Source organism: Ptychodera flava, chromosome 20, assembly GCF_041260155.1.
Source record: "Ptychodera flava strain L36383 chromosome 20, AS_Pfla_20210202, whole genome shotgun sequence".
Classification (NCBI taxonomy): domain Eukaryota; kingdom Metazoa; phylum Hemichordata; class Enteropneusta; family Ptychoderidae; genus Ptychodera; species Ptychodera flava.
The window spans coordinates 6,077,221-6,100,661 of NC_091947.1; the positions used below are offsets into that span (position 1 = coordinate 6,077,221).

Consider the following 23,441-nt stretch of genomic DNA (forward strand, 5'->3'; position numbering starts at 1 on the left):
TTTGATTGTTGTGACAACAGCCAAGATGGCCGCTGTCTAGCAATAGACTATCGATAAACTCGCTCGATATCGCACTCATGTACGGGTGTTGGAGACAGTTCATCGATCGTACACATCATAACAAGATCTAGACCAGACTAGGTGTCGTTAGACAGCGAAAGTAGCCTCATCTAACCCACCAATTTACGGAAATTTACGTGAAAGTTTGTCTCCATGAAGCCAGAGGCCAAAAGTCAGGCCGCGAAAAAGGAACCAGTACCTGACGCAGATGTTACAAAAGGAGATGAAGACGTAGAAATGGCGGAGATCAGCGAGGAACAGTTACAGGATTTATTCGCATGGATCGACGAAATTCCTCTCACGAGGCCAAAGAGAAACATCACGAGAGATTTCGCAGATGGTGGTGAGTGAACTCGGCATTTGTGGGTCATATATGCTGAACAGATATGTATCCGTAAAGTGTGGAGGCGGTGTAAACTTTGAGGGAACTGACATGTGTTGATTGCGATCTAAAACGTGCGCAAATGAAAGGTGTTTATCACATTTCGAAGCGTATTTTAGCATTGCTCACATATTACAAAAACACTTTCCTTGGGCGTGATAATGTAATCACAGAAATAGACGTGAACTCGCTCTCCATGCAGTGATATTATGAATAAACCCTCGGAAAGGTTTCTGTCAAACCATGCAGGTAGTAGCCCATGGTCAAACGAACAAGGAATTTGTCTCCTAGTATTTTATACGCGGTGACATCATGCAACTGAATCCCTTCGTTGGCTTGCATGATTCACAATAAAGCACTATGTAGTGGATAAGGGTCTTTAGTGTAAAAGAATGTCAATTCTCTGAATTGAGAAGGCAAAAAATTATTGATACAATTATGTTTGTTTCTCATAGTTTGTAATCCATATCTTGATTAAATTATAATTACTATTATCAAAACAATAAGGATCTACTATAGTAATAATATAGTTCTCCAAATTTAAAAACTTGTCTGGACAAAAATTACACCTTGGAGCTGACTAACTGCCTCTGCATACATACATTCTGAACCATTCAGAGAGCAAACCTGGTCATCTAAGGTTCAAGCTCATCTTATTGATTTGTCTTCTACAAGTAGCCTGATAGAATCACAACTTACAATAGTGCTCTTTAAAAATGGAATGTAGAACCTCTTGTCTGTCTTTGAGTTGAAGCACATGCAGTTATGGTACTCCATAGTGTTTCAACTCTGTAGTTGCAGGACAGTTACTTTTTTGACCTTGAAGCTGACCCTTGAAGGTCATATGATAAACGAATTTGTTCACCTCTTGACCAATGAAATAAGAGCGCATAGTTAAGTTGCCAGTTACAGACTGCAATCTAGGCATGCAGGCCTTAATCAGCACAAACCAAAATCAAGTACTCTGGAAACAGTTGTGACATGTTTTGTCAGATTTGTTTTGTACTGAATTTGGAAACCTTAACATTCTATAGATCTAACAACTTTTATGCATCTTGCAAGTTGACCTATCATGTCCTGATACACTGTGAATCAGTCAACTAACCATGGATGATAAACACTTTAATACCCATCCACATACACACACACACACACACACACACACACAACTATGTGCAAACTCAAGCTTCTTCTCACTGGTTTCACAGGAATTATCCAAAGTGAGATAATCCTCTCATCAAATATTATAACCATTATGGCTAACAAATTCTTTGATTAAAACTCACCGGTAATCAATCATGTTTTTGAGCAGCTGCATTAACAATATGAAAGTCATTATGTCTGATTGATTATAAGGCATACTAGTTCTTTGAATTTATTATAAACTTCTTGAGAATTGAGCTGCATTGAATGGGTAAGATAATTTCTTTAAAATTAAAAACGTGCTTTGAACATTCTTAGTTCTGCTACATGTTAGTCTGTTTATTGTAGTAATTCAATGGATGGTCAACTGCTATTTTTCTTAAATCTAAATTCTTTTCTTTCTATCACCGTATGATTAGATGAAATGCACTCTGGTTTCCATTATTTTCCTTGGCATTCACATGCTTTGTATTGTATTTTTCTTCAACAGTCATGGTTGCGGAGATAGTGAAGCATTTCATTCCCAAACTTGTTGAAATTCACAACTATACACCAGCAAATTCCATGCAACAGAAAATGAGCAATTGGGGAACTCTTAATAGGTAAGGCCCTGTGAAGTGGTGCATTTGTAAAGTGTCTCTTGGGACTATCCGTAGTTTCAGTGTAAACAATGTGTCTCCCAAGTAGCAAAGAAACTGCCAGTCTATGAAGGAAATTCCAGCAAGGTAGATTTTAATGTCCATTTGGTGTATTAACGTAATAGACATTGCCTTTTTTTCAGTTGGAGTCCCTTTAAATCAGCCATCAGCTAAGACTTTCCAGGTCTCAAGTTCAGTGCTGTTGCCATAGCAATACCTTTTCAGGAATCCAGTACATACGACTTAGGTAACAGTTTAGCTCCAGTGGTAATTCCATGGATATTCCATGGAATTCTTTTATTTAGGCCATAAAGTGTAGGGCCAAGGTATGTGCATAGGGTCCCCAGTCATAGGACCTTATTTGCCTCTTGTCATGATACAATCAAATACAAAGCGATAATATCAAGCATCTTTGAAATGATAAATGATTACACAAACCTCTGTAGATATGATAACTTTATATTACATCTTGTTTCTTTCTCTCTTTATTACCCTCTTCTCATCAGGAAAGTATTTTCAAAAATCAACTACAATGTTCCAGAGAACGTAGTAAGGCAGATTTCTGGCAGTAAACCAGGTGTCGTGGAAGTCGTCTTGTATCAACTCAGGAGAAAGATTGAAATGTACACAAGAAGTAAAAATACTGGTAAACCAACTGGCAATCTTGCTGGTGTTGGATTTCCAACAGCTAGACCTCTTCCACAGGTAATATTTTCAAGTCCTTGTTCTTCCTAAAAGTATTTTATAATATAATAATACAGGTAATTTTAGAGTATTATCAAAAATTTAAGAGATACTTTAAGGAAAACTTTGATTTCTTTAAAATACAAGCAACATTTGATATTACTTACTGTCATCATATTTTGGTTATTGTGTCTTTTTACCTTCTCGTGTCTATTTATAGACAGAGAAGGTATTAGAGTTGAAAACCAATATGCTGCTGTCAAGAACTTCCGTCCGTCAAGACTTCCGTCTGTCAAGATCCGTTGACGTTATGCCATTGTGATGGGTCATATCATAAACTGGTGGGGGTGTTCATGGCTCAGGTTGAGGTGTGGGAGAACGATTTTGAGCTATGACAAAAATCAAAAGGGACTTAGCGGCATAGCCACAGTGTTAAGCCTTTCTCCAAGGTTTCTTAGTTGACTACAATCTATTACAGACTACTGAGCTGACGTTAGGGGTACTCACTTTGTGTTTGCTCACTCTGTGAGCGCTAGTGTTTGGTACTGAGTTGCGTGGATATCCCCTCATGGCCTCACGTGATCTGGGCCTGTTGCATAATCTGCAGAGATGATCATATGCCTCAGAGTCTGAAAACTGTCATTGTGTAAGCCTGTCGGCATTTTCCTTGCATTTTTTCTAATTTAATTTTGCAAAATATCGGCGAGTACCTCAATATTTCAAGATAACCCTTTCTTCCCAATCGTTTCCTGGAGTTTCAGAGTCATATGAACGAAAATGAGTGAAAGTTTTAGACAGGAAAATCGGACGTCGGCCATGTTCAATGTTTACAGTACAATCAGAAGTTTACGTAGAGGAATTAACCAACAAACACAGGAGTGTTCATGATGCCCGCCCTCTAGAGGCAGACCCTCCTATATGAAGTACCACTTTTGATGCTTGTGGAAAGCTTGACCACACAATGGAGCATTTAAAGTTTTAGAAAATGACAAACTGAATAAGAAGGTATTCAGAAAATGTCAAATACTGAGGAAAAATGCGCAAATATTCACAAAATAAACAGGTTAACTGATTGGTCAGCTATAAAAAACAATGAAAATGTTTATGATCAAAAGTTTTTGAGATGCGCACATTTTAACAAATACAGAAATTATTAACATTATAAATATAAGACCAAACTATTTTTTCAGTGATGGGACAGGTTGGAAATGAGGGGTGAGAGACAAAGGCACTCCTATTGCTGCATGTGGATGCAGCCACACCATTTCATTTACAGCATACTTATTCACTGTGTTGTGTTCAAGTTCCATATTGTACTGACTGTCATACAAGGATAACATAAGCAAATCAAATCAAAGTAGAAAAGGATCAATGCTGTTGTGTGGATTTTGCTGAACATGGCTGATATTTCGCCCTATATATTTGGTATCCAGCAAAGGCATATTTTGATGTAAAGTCAAAATTAACACTACATTGCTGACAATATATTTTACCGTTTCTGTATAAATTTTTCTTTTTTAAATTATAGTATATTAGTAATTTAAACAGATTAACAGTTATCGTGATGTCAACCCATAATTTTACATCACAAAGACTGTAATTCTGCCAACTTTTTTTGTTTTTCAGTCATTTTATAAAATTTGCACTGCACAAGATGATTGAACAAATTGCAATGTTTGAATATGTAAACTCAAAGAATAAAAATCCTTTGGTCACAAATTAAATTATTTTTTGAAAAGAAATTTACTCTTAAACACTTTTAGCATATATTCTTTACACGGTCATGTATTTCAAGGAAAATGTGCCTATGAAAAACAGTAATTTCTTCACTTTCAATTTTTTTCAATACTATGACAATTATCAGCCATGAGGTTATACAAACACAAGACCAGATAGGCGTTTTTCATCATTTCCACAGGACTCTTTGGAAAATCCATTAAAAACAGTTAAAAGTGACTGGAAATGATCACTTGGTATACATTTAATTTACAGATGCCAGGTTGTGTATTTCACATGCACTCAGGTCAGTAAGGAAGTGCGTCATTACTATTTTGGACTGTTAATTCTTATTTCTGAATTGTTTAACTTTTTTCCACATTGAACTATCTTTAGGCAGTTTATACTGTAGCTTAGAATTTTTTTGATTGATGTATTTAATCATCTTTTGGGTTCTTTGGGTCCATATCCACCTCATGCCCCTACATCATCAACTATTTACCAACAACTCCATGCCAACAACCAATTACCTGACCTGGCCACACATTAGAGAAGGTACAGCGTCATTGACGGTATTTTTTTTATTTTGAATCGAAAATGAATACACTGCAGATATGATAGTATGTGATGTGATTTACAAATCAAAAACTTCAAGGAACAAAAATCATTTATAAAACTAAAGCTGATAAAAAGAGTGTCAATTTCTTGACTAATATTGCCGAATGAAGTGTAATCTAAACAAACCAAGGTGTAGCATACCCTACATGCTATGTCATCATTTACACCTTACATGGTGATCTCAATAACCGATGCAAAGAACTGAAAAGCGACAGATCCAATAAAAGAACGGATGTTGTCAAACGAAATCAGCCCTCACTTCAAATATTGCTTTAGTTTCATACTTTATTACACACGTCGCCAACATTTGTGATAATGAAATCTTGATATAACAAATTAAACAGATCATCTACATCATCCTGAACCGTTAAGCCCTGCACTCTTCCATTCAACATTTCAATTTGATTAAGACTGTGTTTCAAATTTTAAAGCAGTCAGTTTTAACCGGAATCAAACAATGACAGAGGAATAACAAAAATCTGTATGTATTTTCATCCAGATCTCACCTGATGGTTACATTAATGGTCAAGAAGTTGGAAGTTTTCGTGCACCTGGTAATGACACGGACAGATCAGACAGACATAAAGGTAAACAGATGTTGTTTAAGCATTACTTTTCAAATGAGTAGATACAAGCATAGCATGCAACATTTATTTTTGCCAAAATCAAGGGACATAGAAAAATGCTTTTGCAACATTGATAACATATCTCCTGGTGCTCCCTACCCCCTGTATGGTTGGTTTCATGTATCAAGGAAGCCTGGTAAATTGGCTTGTTAACAGTGGTGACATTTACAAGCATATCATCCCTAATAAAAACATGCTTTTTGATATTGCAATTTATGCTACCAGCTTATTAATACAGCACAACATCTAGCTGACTATGCATGTGATCGAATTGTAACATTTCACACTGACTTTGTGGGGTAAGAAATGTTTCAATATTTGTTGATTAGAGCTTGCAGTCAATCTGATTTTTAATCCAGTCTGCCAAAGTTTACCCAACTCAAACTCGTCAATGAATCATTTCAGAAATGGTCCAGTTAAATTGCCATAAATTATGACTAATCATGTATTTTCCAGTATTTTTTATCTGTCTGTAAAATATGCCTTCTCTGTGCTGCTGCCAAAATCAAGTAAAAGAGCTTGGAGTTCAATCTCCCAATACAGTGTATTCCTGTATATGTGTCATGTCCAATGTATATGTTGACAACTGAACCTTAGTCCACAATGCAAATAATTTTTCAACAATAACATTAGATGTACACGATGCATTATGTTAGCAAGGCTAATGCTATAAATGTCATGATATTGAGGAAAAGTAAGTCTTCAATGTGTGTGTGTGTGTGTGCGCACATGCGCGTGCTGATTGAGGATGTATTTGTATACTACAGATCTGTAGTAAATTAAATCCTTGTCAAGCTAAGCATTTGATCCTAACTCTTTCAAAATTTGACTTTCAGGCACATTATCAATTATTGGTTTGCTTACGGAACCATTTTTAGAAAGGAATTCACATGAATGTTGTACAATCTATTCCTGTAGTCCGCAGACAATACTTAATCCAGTTCATTCTGTCTTCACAGCAGCTAAAGGAGCCAAACATCCTCCAGCTGGTGGTGGAGGTACTCAAAAGATGCACTCAAACCAATCACACACGAGTGTTGACAGTGGATATCTCGCCGGGTAATTACAGCATTGCCTTATGACTTAACTTAACTTACCAAAGCAACAGGATTTTTGAATTTCTTCACTTGCATTAATACCTGAGATATACTCAATGTATGATTGAAGTTCAAAGCACTGTCTTCACTCCATTGCATGTGACTGTGACACAATTCAATAAGGCAATAATCTTTACTGTATGGTATTACATTGCATGTATTTATACCTCCATATTGTTACAACTTATCAAACACAAACAGGTCCAGGCAGTAGAATACTGACAGTTTTGTAGTTCATTTAGGAATATCTCCTCAGTCAGTAGGACAATGCAAATAATGTTTTTATTTGAACAAAACTACTCATGGAAAGAAGATTGATGACTTGATTGTCCTCAGCGAATAATTCTCTACTGTCTACCTTAGTTTTCCTATGTATAATATTTAGTTTGTTGTTTATTTATATATTATTTACTTTAAAAAAAAATGTATATATCCTGTAAATCTCCCCAATTTTTCACTTGCATGTTCCATTTTATTTTCCATTTTCTGATTTGGCTATAGTCTCAAGAAATTTACTACCAGGTAATTTCAAGTCTAACCCCCATTTCCTATTGGTATGATCTTGTTTTGTGTGTGTCGTGAAGGGATGGATTATTCCATAATACATTATGAAGGGGAGATAAGGTCATAAATGTGTTGATACCTGTGTTACGTTGAATTCAACATTATTTATTTTTCAGTGTTTACTCTCAGTGCTGTGCTCATAAAACTAGACAGGTGTTAATTCAAGGTTCCAATTCCATTATGTAGGCAAAATTGGCTGTTTTTAAAATAGATGTGTGTTCATGTGCCATATTACAAGAGTCTGTAATCATCACATGGTTGTACTTTTTGTTTAGGAAACCCAAAGAGCTGTCAAATTTACTTCTCAAACAAGGCATATGTTGAATAATTAAATAGAAGTCCTTATCCAACAACAAGCCGTACATTGACCACATCTCAAACCACACTTCCAGGACTTGTCTCTTTCATTGGAAACTTCACTTTTTCAAGAGTGCAAATTGCTGACTACAAATATCCAAAGCTTGTCATCTGTCATTCATTGCCTTTTTCACTTCAATTACGTGATGTCTTGGTACTGCACAAATCAATGCTTACTATGCAGTGTGTCTTTGAAACCTCAATAGATAATAGATACATGTATAGATGGAAACAAGTTTGAGATTTTTTTATGATAAACACCCACTAATAGGTAGTCTGACGTAAATTAAATATAGTGGAAAATTACAACCAGCCAGATAACTTACATCATTATAAGACAACTCTAGGAGACACTTTCAAAACCTGCAATGCATAATTCATTCATCACTATCACACACTATCAACTATTCGATTTTGATCATCTACATTTTCAGTGTACTATGGTTTACTTATACATAACTAACAGAAATGTTTGAACTTTTTTGATGTTTTTGCTGTGTCATTTCAATCATTCTAACAGACAGATACCAATTAACATCTATGGGTAAGGGTTATATTGATGTCGTTGATGTAACAGTAAAATCGGTCAAAACTGAAGTAGTGTATATACTCTCGTATTGCATCCTTGTAAGATCATGGTGCAGTGAGATTGTTGGTAAATACAGTGTATTACCACTGCCATTGCAGTTTGTTGTTCTGTTTGGTGTGTGTACGCGCTATTGATAGTGTAATTGTGTATTGGTAAATTTATAGTACTTTTCATAAACACATTGAGCTTGGCTAGTTGTTTATATTGGTTAAACAATATTTAATTGCAATAAAAACAAAGCACAGTTGCATTAAAGGCCAGGGACTTGATCCCCGGGATTAAGTTTGTTCTACCATAGTCTTTAAGAGGATTATGGAGTGCCATAGCCTTTTGTTTTCCATTGAAATTGTAATCTAGTAAGTAAATTTCCCTGCTAGACAATCTGACGCTGACACAGGCCTTTAATGCAACATTGGAAAATTGAGTCAAATAAGTGAGGAGAATGTGGAACGTAAATTTTTCACTGTTTTCTCTGTAATCTTTTTAAGTATCATGCAATGTAAGCTAGAAGGAGACCATGAAGGCCAAGTTCCATGTGTGTATGTGGTTTACTTTGGTTCGATTTTTGCCGAAAATTAATTCTGATATCAGCTTAGTCTGTGTTCCATATCAGATTTCCCAAACATACCGGCTAGTCTATGATTGAACTCATCTGAGTTATTGCTTTGGTTGACCAACAGGCCTGTACCCAGGACAAAGTCACTGAATCATGTTAATGAAACACAGTTGAGTCCTGAAGTGAGGCTTTTATTGGAAGAAAAAGAACAGGCATTATTAGCATCTCAAGAAACAGTACAGGTAACTACCAAACTAATTCACTGTATGCAGTTGTAATTCTGTAAGGATGTTCTCATAAAATCAGTGATGTTAAATACGATGGACAAAAGCCACAGACCAATTAAGATGTCCAATAAATTTCAATGACAGATTATGATATAACACTAGGTTCTCCATTCAGCATCCATATTGATTCCAGAAATTAACAAAATTCATCGAAGGAACATTGGACATTGTAGCAGTCTCAGTGTCAAGTTCATGGCAACTTGGCAACTGTCCAAACACAAAGTGACCAGTACATTTTGCAGAACCTCACTGAGGAAAAATGAATTATTTTTTTCCAGATTCTTCAAGCAAAGGTTCGAAGATTGGAACATTTACTTCATTTGAAAGACATAAGAATAGAAGATTTAACAAAGAAAAGCCAAAGGGAGGGACACTACGCTTCGTAGTGTTGCCATGATGGCTGCTTCTCCTTTTTTGCTGTAAAAAGATTTTTGACTCGCAATCAGTCACATCAAAAGTTAGGAAGATGGAGAAAGAAATATTTTCATCGTAGAAATGATGGTCAAGCCATGATCAGATTTAAAGGTTTATGTAAAATTTTATGAAAGTTATTCTCCCAAGAGTTACAGAGATTGTAAAGAATTCTGGCATATTTTTCAAAATATTGACGTTTGTAAATATAAAGCTTTTTTGACAGATGAAAGCATCAGTTGATATAAAATTATGTAAAGTTCCTTGATTACTGGAATATTATTGTGAGTTGATTGATGTCAAGGGAAATCTTACCGACTCATGATTAGCTGTTCTGTAAAAGGGCTCTTGCCTGTACAAACTACAGTAAAATTGTTACTGTTGCGAAACAGACTCTCAGCCTGGTATTGTGCGTAATGGGATGTTCAGTCGTCAGGTGCTGAGAAGCCCTTTTGTGAGATGAAAATGTGAGCTGCCTACATCATGGTAGCCTGAGGGCATGGTAGCTCAGGGGAAAAGTTGTAAAGTGTACAGTGTACAGATTTGGACAAATTATTTGTATTTAAGTAAATAACATTGCCTTTCAAGAGAGGAAATTTCACATGACTGTGCTGCCTTCTCTGAGGAACAGGGGAACTGACTTCTTAGAGTGGCAACAAAAAGAAGCCATACCATCCATTTGTAGCCATACTGTGATAGTCCCATAGACTACTATGATGACATTTGACCTATACAAATACAGACTCAGTGGTTGGAGGGTTAATCTATGTTAAAATGGGATTTATCTGTGTACTTACGTGCTACATTGTATCTATCAACCATTTATATATGAAATTCAAGGACTCATCTTACATCAGAATATTCCCTCGCAAGTTATATTTGTGGTTCAATGATGTATGTCATATTAACTATCAGTATGCAGTTTTATGGTGTGTGTGTGTTGCATGACCTCACGCCACCTTTTTTTTTCAAGATTTAGAAAATATAGCACACTGGTGTTTATATGCCATGAAATAAAAATTGTTTCACATGGGTTTCCGCTGTGGTCTGGCCACTACAAAACCTGTTTTATGTGTGCTATATATTCAACTTTTACATGAAAACTGAAGAATTCTTGCCTTTGTGTTATAAAAATATCAAATGAAAGCATTTCTAACTTTTGGTCTTTATTTTCCCATATATTCAAGTATGCGAGTTTTAAAAACAGGGATGGAGATTGGTGTCATTGAGGGGCAAGTCCGTGTTTTCCCTGAAATGTGCTACTTTATTACCGGGAAAGTTGCCAAGCTTTCCCAGCAGAGTTAAATGTGTCCTGAATGTGCACACCTATTGACACACAGTTTTTTTGAAGCTTTATGGAAGTGTCCCAGCTATTGGTTTTGTTATTTATTGTGAATTTATTTGACATATATCATAAATGTCAGAGTAAGATAATGGTATTTGGCAGAAATCTTTTCTTTGGTCTTTGAAATGAAAGTCTCTCCGCAAGTGGTAACTTTGTATAAATTTCCTTATTTGGTGCATCATAGCTTTTAATTTCAGTATAGTCAAAATGCTTTGTTTGTTTGTTTATTAATTTGTTTACTTTGTCATGTAAAGTCCTTTACATTTCTATATCAGAGTAGCTTGCCAATAAGAGTGTTCCCCAATATTGGCAATTTTTGAGGTGTTAGTCAAGATTTATCAATCCACCAACCAAAACCTTAGAAAAAATGAAACATTGTTCAGCTGTTACCACCAGACTTAAACAACCTGGTTGATTTTGGCAAGTTACCTACCGGAGTTCCAACAAGGGAATTATTGACAAAGCCTTATTCTGTCAGATCGTCATTCGTGCATGTCAAGATTTTTGTTGAAGTATAAATTACCATGTGTACTGTGTATATTTTATCTGTATTGTGTTTTCCTAGTTAACCTTTGACAGATTCGGAAAAACCAACTGACATGTAGATATAGAAAGAATTTTAACAATATAAGAAGTAGGTATATCTAAAACATTTGATATGACTGTTAACAATCACAGACCTTCTTTCAGGTCTATGAAACAATAAAGCATTACTTGTGTCATCAAATGTGTCTTGATCACTTTCATGGTTCAACAACAGCAAGATGCAGTTCTTTTAGCATGTTATTGTAAATTACATAGTACCACTCTACTCATGTACATGTATATGTGGATATACACATACATGTGTGTGATTGCAAATGCAAAAACGAGCTGTATCTGAAGACAAACTGAAAAAAAGACATATTTAAAAAATATTTTCTGTTGAAGTTGGTGCTGATTGGCTGAAATTTTCCATGTGTGGACTCTGATCAAAGGATAGTTGACATCCTTTTCTGGAAATTCTCCTGATATATTAAGTTTGCCTTCTTACAAATCTGTACCGGTATATCCAAACCAACAGTAGTAGCATAGGATAGGCTGCTGTTTGTTCAGCTGTAAGGTTTGCTTAACCTTTTGAAAAATTAACATTTACACAGTTGAATTTCCATCATACTTTTCTGGCTTCCAGATGAAATAATTTTCAAAGTGCATGAACTATGTATGCTACTAATACATGCATATTGCCAAATTCCTGAGTAGTCACAGAATGCAGGTTTAGAATACCGTTCAATACATCGACAGTAATAACATATGGTCCGCATTCCATGGACACTGAAAACTTTTGATGTTAGTGGCTGACTGCTTCTGTTCATTAAATACTAGTCTGCTTTCTCTTGCAAAAAGCCAGACAATTTACCTCTGTGTGATGTTAATAAAAATGTATTGACAATCAAAGCTGTATGACTGATGTGGAGTGGAAAAAGATGTACATGTAATTACCATTGTGTTTCTTTGGCCCTGTGAATACCAGTCTGTGGTACTTCCCTTCTATTAGCTCATATGTAGGCTTTGGTTCAGCAATGTCTGTGTGTCTGTCTGTCTGTCTGTCTGTATACATATCTTAAGAACAGCTAAACAGATTTCAACCAAATTTTGTACAAAGCTTTAGATATCAAATGGCAAGAACTGATTAGATTTTGGTGGGTGTGGTATGCATATTAATGAAGTTATCAAAGTTTTAATTTTTCTGTTACATGGTTGTCTATGGGACGCATGATGACCATAGTGTTATATACCAAGATTTACTGCACTAAATATGATGAAACTTGCCATATAAATTGTAATGTGCAAAAAATGATAATATTTGGAGCATTATGCCAATTATATGCTAATTGAATATTGTAATTAGTAATACAATTTTGATAGAACGTGCATATATTGAAGTGACAGACATTTGACGGTGCCGTACATGAGACATTCAGCAGAGCCATGTTAATTAACAGCTCCCAGTGTTGATGGTATAATCTTAACCAGTGAAGGAGAGAACTGCGGAGTACCTGTGGTGAAAGAGGCTAGTGATATTGCCACTGCTGTGTGGAGTGTGAATATGTTAGTAAACAATAGTTTGACCATATGAGGCCGTTTGAGGGCCCTGTAAGTACCATGTACATATAGTGAATGTGACTGTAATTTTAATGCTTTTACAGTTATGTAGATTTGTTTTATTTGCAAATTTATTGAAATAAATTTATCTTTTTTTAAAAAAAAGATAGATGCCATACAGGGGACAGGAGTTGAAAGGGGTAATTATACAAACTCTAACAAACCAAAAACCCTATATTTTGGGGCTAATTTAGGCTTATTTGAAAGTTTGGCCTGAAATGGAACTTCCCATCAACTGGTATATAGGTACTTGTGATTGAATATTTTTCTGCTGAAAGCTTACTTGTATTTCCAACCTGTGACAGAGAAAACCCCTAAATTTGGAAGAATGTACCTTGGGGACGCGTTCTGACTCTCAAATTTTTCCAAGAGTATTCTGATCTGCTGTGGAGGTTGGGGGCTCACTTTGAAGCTCTTGAAGGAAGTAAAGTTTTTACAGATTTAGTTTCCTGAAAATTGAATGAATATTCAATATTTCCTCATCAAGTAAACATAGGGATGGCAACCATTTTGAATTCCAAATATCAGTAAAGGTTGGGTAATTTATTTCTCTACAAGTATATACCCAGGGCAAGTACCATACTTTGTACGATATATTTTTGATTTTGGAAGAGAATGGTTTAACATTTCCTTCAATTTCAAGGCCCATACTACCCACACTCTACTGATTATGTGATTTCTTGCTAGTTCTTTTTCCTGTGGGGAAGTTACATAGGGGTGACAAAAGATTCTTAAAAGATGGGCATTGATGACTCAAACTGAGAAAGTTTGACATTTTTATTACAAAACAACAATGGTGTCAATCATTTCTTGCTTGAAAACTCTGAACACATTAAAGACAAGTACTGTATCCCTCAGTTATAAGGTGTAACACCATATGGTACCATGTGCAGTACCATAAACATTTAGTATTAGAGTGCATAATCCACAATTCTACTATTAATTTGCAAACTTATGGTCTTCTCCAACCCTTTCAACCCTTTTCCTAGTACATATGGATCCAATCATCGGTGTACTGGTACATGAGTCCAATCAACGGCGTACATGGGTCCAATCATGGGTGTACCAGTACACAGGTTCAGCCATGGGTGTACCAATGTACCAATACACGGGTCCAATCATGGGTCTCCTAGCCCATGAGTCCAACCTTGTGTGTACAGATAAATGGGTGAAATCATGGGTGTACCAGCACATGGGTTCAGCCATGGGTGCCCTGGTACATGGGTCCAATCATGGGTATGAATGAATACATGTAAATGGGGTTGGTATTTCCATTTAAACTTTTGGTCTTTTGTAATAAATAATTACAAACATATCCTATAACATAATGTTAATTTGAAATATGGCTCAAGATGATTTGACCCTTGTATCTTCAGTCCTATCCACTTATGCACTTAAAGACAATTGTATATTGGCTGGGAAGGTTATACGTTATAAAACATTGGTTATTATACCGGTATGTGTCACATCTACTGATTGACAGATAGAACACTACTGACATACCAATATTTGTACTTGGTCCCTCCATGACATCAGTTTGTTCACTAGAAAACCAATGTGGCAATAATTTGTCAGCAACAACTCATTTCAACAATTTCGAAACTTGCAAATACTTCAACCGATACATGCATCTTTCATTGATTCAATTGGGTATGAATTACTAATATAGCAGAATACGACAGAAGAGGAACTAAAGGCACAATAGCATGATACTGATATACACAGTGCACTGCCTGGCATATAAGCTATGCCCATTGTCAGTGGATACCTCTAGGAAATTCAAGAGACAGAAATTGTTTTCCCTTTCATAACACATCATGGTTTAACTTCATTGTGATATTTATTTTGACTGATCCCATTTCAGGAAATGCAGATAATGATGGGTCAACCTGTTCTTCAAATGAATTTGGTTTACCCTACGAAAGTCAGAATCTTACTGGCAGAATCAACATCCAATTGTCTGTAACTTGCATTTAAACACATATAAAATCAGTTGCACATTCAGAAAGATCAAACAACAACTTATTAATTCATTAAATATTGAACAATGAAGATGAACACTTTTAAACACTCGTTTTCAATGGCATGACCCACACTGTACAGTGGAATGGGCATGGGGCCTCTTGTACTGCACTCTTGTTATACCACTTTAAAGCTACAATACAAGTTTCAAGATATTAGATATGAGCTGTGAGAGATCTTCTGCAGCATTGTTTGAAAACTTTCAAACAGAATAAAAACAAGGTTAATCTCAATCTGAATCTGTGTCTGGCTTTGGTTAGACAAACTGAATATATAATCAAAAGTAAGTGAAATGGCATGTTAAAAGCAAACATGTACATAAAAAGAAAATAATTACACAGCATTGTCTATAAAGTTTACATACCAGTGATGTCATATCAACTGGATGAATTCAAATAAAATCTCACAATACATAAAATATACAACAATATACATATTCTTTTTTTGATATTCTGATAACTAACTATTCTATTTACAGAATCATGTGAACAGTAACATTCGAATGTCATTCAAAATGACACTCTACTTTTGAATTGGCTTCATTACACAGCATCCCTATGTTGCAATTATGTACATGGTGTCATGGACGGATAGAAATATTCATTGATTGTATCGCTATTGACATATTTCATATGATTTTCTGTGTGACAAGGTACTCTTATTTACATTACTTTATTATGGATGTTACCCTGATTTCACTGACAACTCTGTCAAAAGCTTGATTTTCATTACAAAGCAGATTGCTTTATATGGCAATGGCCATTTGGAAATTGATAAATATATATTTACATTTCAACATATCTCTACTGTCTGGTTGAGGATCAGAGTATACACTGAAGATATCTCTACTGACTAGTTGTAAATAAGTGTGTCATCAAATTTTACCAAGCGTCACCAGGTTTTGAAGCCTCTGAGTTGTGGCTGCATCAAATTCATAAGCCTGCAAAGGAAAGGGATGATCAGTTTAATACTGTTGAAAAATTATGGATGGATGCCAAATATTTTCTGACATCCAAATGTATCATTATACTGGGAGAAAAAGTGTGTTGGGTGTACATGCTTGAGGATAAATTTAAAGAGGTATACATTACGGCAAGTAATTTCATTTATGGCAAACCAAACTATATTATTGCAATTTCTATGGGATGGTACACCATGGGTAAGCATAGAAAATATATGATACAAAATGTTTTCCTGAAGTTTAGGAAGTTCACGTTTGTTTTTCTCAAATGGCCATACCTACAGAGGGCTGGGAATACACTTGACAGGAATTGCAATCCAAAACTTACCCTAGAATAGAAACGCTGGGCTTCTTGTTTGTCCTTCTGCACACCCAGACCTAAATGTAGACATCTTGCATAGTAGAACGTACCCATGGCTACGCCTTTACTGACAAACACTGGCAAGCAATCCGTTTCTTGTGCAATCTTCACAACATCTTCAAGAATAGCAACTCTGAAATCAAGAAGAATATTTTTGAAGAGAAAAATGAGATTTACAACCATATAATGCAATAAATTGATGAAAAATTTGTTGAAAAAATACCATCTGTTAGATAATGTAGGTACTCCAGTGTAAATTTGCTTCCTTTACTCAATACATTAAAATGCAACGACATCTACACTAGCTATCAATATAATATTCTATTGTACTTTATAATGACAGTTTTTTCAACAAGGATAATTTCTTTTATCGGCATGGAAATTTTATAAAACTACCCAAATTAGTGGCTACATTGAATTTCATGACTTTCGTCGTACTCAAAGATGATACAATGTGCAATAATATCACATAACCATCCTGGAGTCATACATTCATACACAATACGAGTGGAATTTCTCACCTGGCAGCTGTCTCTGCAGCCTTTGTGTACAATTTCCTCCTGTAATAGTGAGCTACCAGATTGCCCATGGCGTAAACATTACCACGCTCAGAGGCTTCTTTCAAGCATTCAAAGGCCGAGTCAGAATCCTGATGACATCCTTGTCCGGTCTCATACATCACTCCAAGTGCTCCCTGTGATTCCAGACTTCCATTCCCTGTTGCCTCCGAATGCCAGAAAAACGCCTACAGGGAAAAATGATATAGAATTATATTGAATATAGAGGTAATTTCCAAAAGTAAATAACTGTAATTGCTACCAGTATCTGAAGAAACTTGATATTGATAATGCTACATGTTGACATCAGAAAAGGAAATAATAGATATGTTATGATTCAACAATGATTCTAATCATAAAGTATTTGATTTTACTGAATTGAGTAAATATATCAAAGTTGATGAATTTACAACATATTTTTGTTTTTCAGTAAACAATCTAATCATAACATGACGCATACAGCATTCACACATTCCAGCTAAGAATTACTTTTAAGCCTTATCCCATCAAGTTCATGTCACTGTCAGGTCAAGTTGGTTAAAACCACAGGGAACCCAGACGTCTGGTTGTTGTTTGTATTGTTGTTTATGTTTATTAGTCATGTTGTTGTTGTTTTTTACCAATAATGAAATGAAATTAGCCAATCCTGTGGTAGTAATCAATATATCATTACTGGCCATATGTTGCATTTTCATAAACTTGAACATTTAAAGGCTCCTGCACACACTGTAAACATAATGTTGCTGACTTAGCCTGCTATAATCTACCATGTCAAGTACGTAAAAATAAGCATAGGTTTTGGCTCAATATTGCTTTTTAGCAACTTGGTAGACAGGGAAGTGACAGGCAGGGCAGGACAAGAGTTAACAAACTAGAAAATTTACCTTTTTAAGATCCCGTGTTTCATCTCTTGAATAATACATTCCCAGAGCAGTTTGTGCCTTGACACTTGCCTGGGGATTACCATCATCAGCTGCTAACAACCACCACCGTTCTGCTTCACTATCCGATTGTTTTATCCCGTAGCCTTCAAGACACGCCCTGCCAACATTGTACTGAGCTGCATGCACTATATGTTTTACTCTCTTGCTGGTAGAGCTGGCAATTTGAAGCATAAATTCAACACCAGCTTTCTGAAAGATGCAATCATACACATATGTATAGACCTTCAGAAAAGGGGACAATCAACACAAATAATAAGTAAATAAATAAATAAACAAACTGCGCGGAGATAACACTAAAAGCAACGAATCAACTATTGATTGATGACATTCAATGTGAATTATGAAAAGACTTATTGACAATATTAGAACTGTGAAATTTGCCAAAGGTTGCTTGCTGCGTATTTTCAATCATCTATGCATACAATGGGTTTTCAGAATAACTTTATAGCTGATTTGAAGACTTTACACAAAGGCATAATTACTGAATATCATTTGCATGTTGTAGATCCATACTGAAACAAAACTAATACGTCGGTGTGGAAATAATTCAGTATAAACAGCCATGTCCTGTGTCAATCAAATTACTTCAAAGTATACGGTACTTACATGATTTTCTGGAATTCCTAGTCCATCATAGTATATTATACCAAGCTGAAACATGGCCTGAAAATCTTCATTTTTCACTCTCTCAAATTGCTTCACAGCTTTTTCATATTCCTCCTATAGGAAACAAATATCAGGCAAGATTTTTATTTATTCACTTACTCTGATATTTCCTCTTGTTCTCTGACTGAATTAAACCTTTTATTAAATTTACCTGAAACAAGTTGGATACAAAAATATTTACATATTGAACTGCACATGTTCCATGATGCAATTGCAGCCTGTCTATATATGGTCAGTCACAGTCGGCAATCGGGACCTGTGGTTTAGGCTGTGTAAAGAAAGGTCACTATTGGTTATTGACATTTGTTTGCAGTAGAATGGCTGGCAAATGCGATTAGTGCAATGGTTCCAAATATTGGCATACACAATGTAGCCTTGTTTGATCATTGTGTCATACAACTACTTATTGCATTGCCGTGTTATGGCTGTAATGCATGATTTTTTCAGTTTTAAGAATGTAACAATGTCCCTACCTGTAGCACACAGAGGATAATACCAAACTGACAAGGTTGCTCACAAAGTGATGAATTAGTGAGTAAAAGTGTATTTGTACAGAGATTTCTTTGGCATGTTTACAAGTCTTACCACTGAAGTAAACAGGGTAGTGTTACCATATCAACTGATAAACCAAACTACTTAAAATACAGCAACTTGTGTACACAATGCTTGATGTATGTTTACTCTCTTTTCCCAGCTACATTGTTTTTATAGTGAAAGCATTATTCCATGATATGGATACATTTTTGTTTTTTTCTTGTATTTTGCGAAGGGATTTTTTGTCCCTTCCAAGGAAGCTGAACACTTTTGGTACAACACTGACATTGTACCATCATTGTTCTGCCCAGACCTATTGTTATCAGTGGTGCTTGTGGATCTGTTTACAGAGAGTGGGAAGTGAACAGGTTAAACGTGCTATGACAGAATATGTTTTCTATTTTAATTACTTATGCAAATTGATTGGAAGATTGAAAGTATACATCAATTAAGTCCCACTAACATAAACTTGACTCAGTTCTAATATAATATCAGTGGTAAAAGAATGCAAGGATGTAATTATGGTGACTGTGATGACCTTTACCTGTTCAAAATAAAACTGCCCTAATTGAAAAATAGCTTGTTTTTCACCAGCTTGGATTTTCTCCATGAGAAATAATTCCACTTTCTCATTGAATTCCTCTTGAGGCATGGCCTGTTCATCGCTGTTGATATGAAGACTGTTTTCATGACTGAGAAAGCTGGTAACACTGGCAGTATATGATGGTAGCGTCTCAGTCGGCAGCTGGTGCTGTTTTTCCAATTTGTGTTCCATTATCTGTGTATGGTAAAAATATAGAATTTAGTCATCGTAATGGAAGGGTGATGCCAGCATAGTCTGGTTGCAAACAGGTGATTAGAGACTGACATTCTAATATTGGAATAGAAATTTGATACAAGGTTACTACACACTTGTTATGTTGGCCAAATTTTTCACTATTTCTAATTTGGCAAACTGACCATGATTTGGCAGTATGTTCCTATTTGCTACAACTGATGCCATAAATAGAAATAAATGATGCCTATCAGTAGTTTAGCATGCACCCAGGGAATTAATTTGTTTTTCAGGAAATTAGAGCACCTGGAATCTATTCTGTATTCAATATTTGCAACACTTATAAGCTCTTTGGGATTTATTTTGAATATTACAACTGTTCACAATTTTAAAGGACACTATAAAACAATGGTATGACCCTTATTACTAATCTCGATGAAAAAGTGAACTGTTGAAAGTTATCTTGAGCCCATAATCAGCAAAGTTTTATTACAATTGTCAAATGTAACTGTTTTAGAGAAATAACTCATGCACAAAGCGCATGTACTCTGTGTTGAGTTCGAGTCTGGTATTCTCCTGCTGTTGCAGTGTTGTCGGCTGTTGCTTAATATCATAAACTTAATGAAGAATCCATTTCAAGTATTGGGGTAGAGTGAGATAAGCGAGAACTTGTGTGTCTGTCTATGAACAAAATGTTTTTTGAAATCCCTGGGCATAGTAAATGTAATACAAGTTCATTTACGACTGGCCGCAGGTGGACTGACTATTAACCTTAATTGCGTCGTATTTGGCACATGTGTACTGAATATCTCAAATGTAAAATGATTCAACTGCTTTGGTACTAAAATATTGTCACTTCCGTGCAATGGGTTATGTTATTCTAAGAGGTATTGTAGCGAGTACAATATCGTACAAAAGACCGACAAGTTACGGTCGCGTCCCAGGGCATGTGCTTGAAAGAACACCCCGGTATCCTTACATTACTTACGATTTGACTAATAAAACGATTTCCTGATGTAAGCTAGTTATACATAATCGCAAATCCTTTTTCCATTCGTCTAAAAGAAAATGTTACGGGTACGGTCCACGTCTTCGTATGTTGGCACCAGACTTCGTCCACTTGTGTTTTGGTAGCAGCACTCACTGCGCAGGCGTACGTGAGGCCAAGTCGCCATGGTGAGAGACCACCTAACTTCCTGCTTTTAGCATGTTCCAGCAAATTTTGTAGTGCAAACGCCACTGCGTAGTATTAAATCCCGGGTAGTAATATCTTCAAAAAGTCATAAATAACTGAATAACTATATTTAAGATATTACAAATTAAGTAAATATATTGTGTAGAAAGGTGAAAAAGTTATTTGAAACTAATTAAAAAACCAACAATGCGAGAAAACTATGCCATGGCATTAAGATGCTTCGTTTCCTCATTGACAACATATTCATCAAATTTGCAGGTATGGTATTTATATAGGCAAACTGGGGGGTATTCAAATGGGAACAAACTGTGCACCACTTCTTGCAGAATTGTTTCTATATTCATATGAAGCTGAGTTCATACAATCTCTCAACAAATCTGGCCGTAAGAGAATTGCAAAACGTTTTAATAACATACACAGGTATATTGATGACCTCCTAAGTTTGAATAATCCAAACATATCAAATTATCTGAATTATATTTATCCAGATGAGTTAGAGATCAAAGAAACAACAGAAAGTGCGAATTCAGCGGCATAGGCTACCTCAGATACCTTGATCTGTTTATCCAAATAAGACATCATGCTCTGTACACAAAGCTATATGACAAGAGGGATGATTTTAATTTTCAAATTATCAATTTTCCTACATGTTCAGCAATATTCCATCTGCTCCAGCGTATGGTGTAGGCCTATATGTTTCACAGCTCCTTAGATACTGTAGATCTTGCGAGTCATATGATGATTTTCGAGAACGATATGCCTCATTGGCTTTTAAGTTAGTGAGACAGGGCTTCTCGGAAAGTAGACTTGCAAGATCTTTTATGAGATCTTTTATAAGAAATTCTGTGGTAGAAATGGGGACATGGTTTCCAAATATGACACAACTGTTACGCAAATGATGCATGACAGTATTCTCAACTTTGACCTTATACGGTAACTTCACTGAGTTGCCATTGATTTTGACATTTCAGGGCCATGCTTGACGGGTGTAGCATGCTAGCAGGGTACGCTTACCCATTCCGGACACCTGGTTCCACCACTTATGATTATATTCGTGGTTCTAGATGGTCCTTTATTATCTTGTAAATAAGCTTATTTTCTTTTTGATATTTTATACTAAAGGACCGGTAATTTATTACTTTGTATGATTTGGATTATTGAATTTGTTTTGACGTCATTTGGCTACCTTTTGCAGGCCCTGTAAGGGAAGGATGAACGGTTAAACCGAATGGGGTATTTTGCAGGCTGCGCGCTGCGGGTTGCGGGCCGCAAAAAATTCTCTTGGTTAAATATCGTCGTTTGACTATCAAACATCAATGAAACTCAGTGTTCTCGCATATAGTTTTTGAGACAATGTTTTTCGCACTAATTTAAAAAGCTGCGTTTCGTTGTCATTTATCATCGTCTGCCATGTCCTCATTTTAGCCTAGGCTAATAAGCCTACTGTTCGGAATTTTCAAGTTGACAATATTTGCAAAAAAGGTTACAAAGTCATACTGAAAAAAGGGAACTTAACTTCAGCTGTGGAATAACAACTGGGCTTTACGCCTCTCAAGCAGCATGTTGAGGGTGGCCGCGGCCTCCCGATGTAGAAACTTGAAATTTGGCTATTGAAATGGTGTCATTTGTGCCACTTTGGGTGAATTTCAGACGATGTAAAAGCCATGAATATGGACTAACATTATTAGGCCTAACTGTTCTGCAACACAGAAAAAAGGATGGATACTTTGTGACAGATAATTGTGCAAGTTTGGGGACGCGGTGTCGTCAAATGCGTTCAATGACAAAAATATCGGTCGGGTATCGATTAAAGCCCGTCCTGGAGTAGGCGTATCAGTCATCAGTAATGCACCAAATAACGACATAGTTTTTAAATAAATAAAATATAACTTCAATATTTTAAGGTAAATTTGCCAAAAGTTCTTATGAACATGTAACCCGAAGTCACAAACATAACAATGATGGCATATTATCTTCTGGGGAACTTGGAAATGCACTCCAAATAATATTTGAAATTTATAAAAATATATTGAATTATTAAAATGTAAATTATCAGCTTAAGGTGAAGGTTAATGGGCACAAGATGTTGTCGTAAAGTAGGTGATATGATCACTATTCTAGCAATTTTGTTTATTTTTCCATATATAATCACATTTTTGTTTACTAAGTAGAGTTCGATACAGAGTTCAAAAACCAATTCAAGGTTAC

General features: G+C 35.7%; 2 protein-coding genes across 7 annotated transcripts; one reads left to right on the forward strand and one right to left on the reverse strand.

The window, feature by feature from the left end:
* Window positions 1-3: 3 nt before the first annotated feature.
* On the forward strand, window positions 4-11,800 carry LOC139119843 (sperm flagellar protein 1-like). 6 transcript variants are annotated; one of them, XM_070683761.1, is made up of 8 exons: window positions 4-403; window positions 2,076-2,187; window positions 2,730-2,928; window positions 5,741-5,828; window positions 6,827-6,926; window positions 7,466-7,486; window positions 9,155-9,272; window positions 9,596-11,800. In XM_070683761.1, exons 1-8 carry the CDS (start codon window positions 214-216, stop codon window positions 9,701-9,703), a joined length of 936 nt encoding a protein of 311 aa, XP_070539862.1. In that variant the 5' UTR covers window positions 4-213; the 3' UTR covers window positions 9,704-11,800. The 6 variants fall into 6 exon arrangements, with proteins under 6 accessions (XP_070539862.1, XP_070539861.1, XP_070539864.1 ...); XM_070683760.1 differs by lacking the exon at window positions 7,466-7,486 and adding an exon at window positions 8,406-8,429; XM_070683763.1 differs by having other exon boundaries at window positions 6,830-6,926.
* Window positions 11,801-13,963: 2,163 nt separating this feature from the next.
* LOC139119845 (LRP2-binding protein-like) lies at window positions 13,964-21,197 on the reverse strand. Its single transcript, XM_070683766.1, has 7 exons — window positions 21,027-21,197; window positions 19,808-20,041; window positions 18,670-18,783; window positions 18,004-18,252; window positions 17,084-17,307; window positions 16,530-16,695; window positions 13,964-16,180 (listed from the first exon to the last, which is right to left on the reverse strand). Exons 2-7 carry the CDS (start codon window positions 20,036-20,038, stop codon window positions 16,115-16,117), a joined length of 1,050 nt encoding a protein of 349 aa, XP_070539867.1. The 5' UTR covers window positions 20,039-20,041; window positions 21,027-21,197; the 3' UTR covers window positions 13,964-16,114.
* Window positions 21,198-23,441: the final 2,244 nt, after the last annotated feature.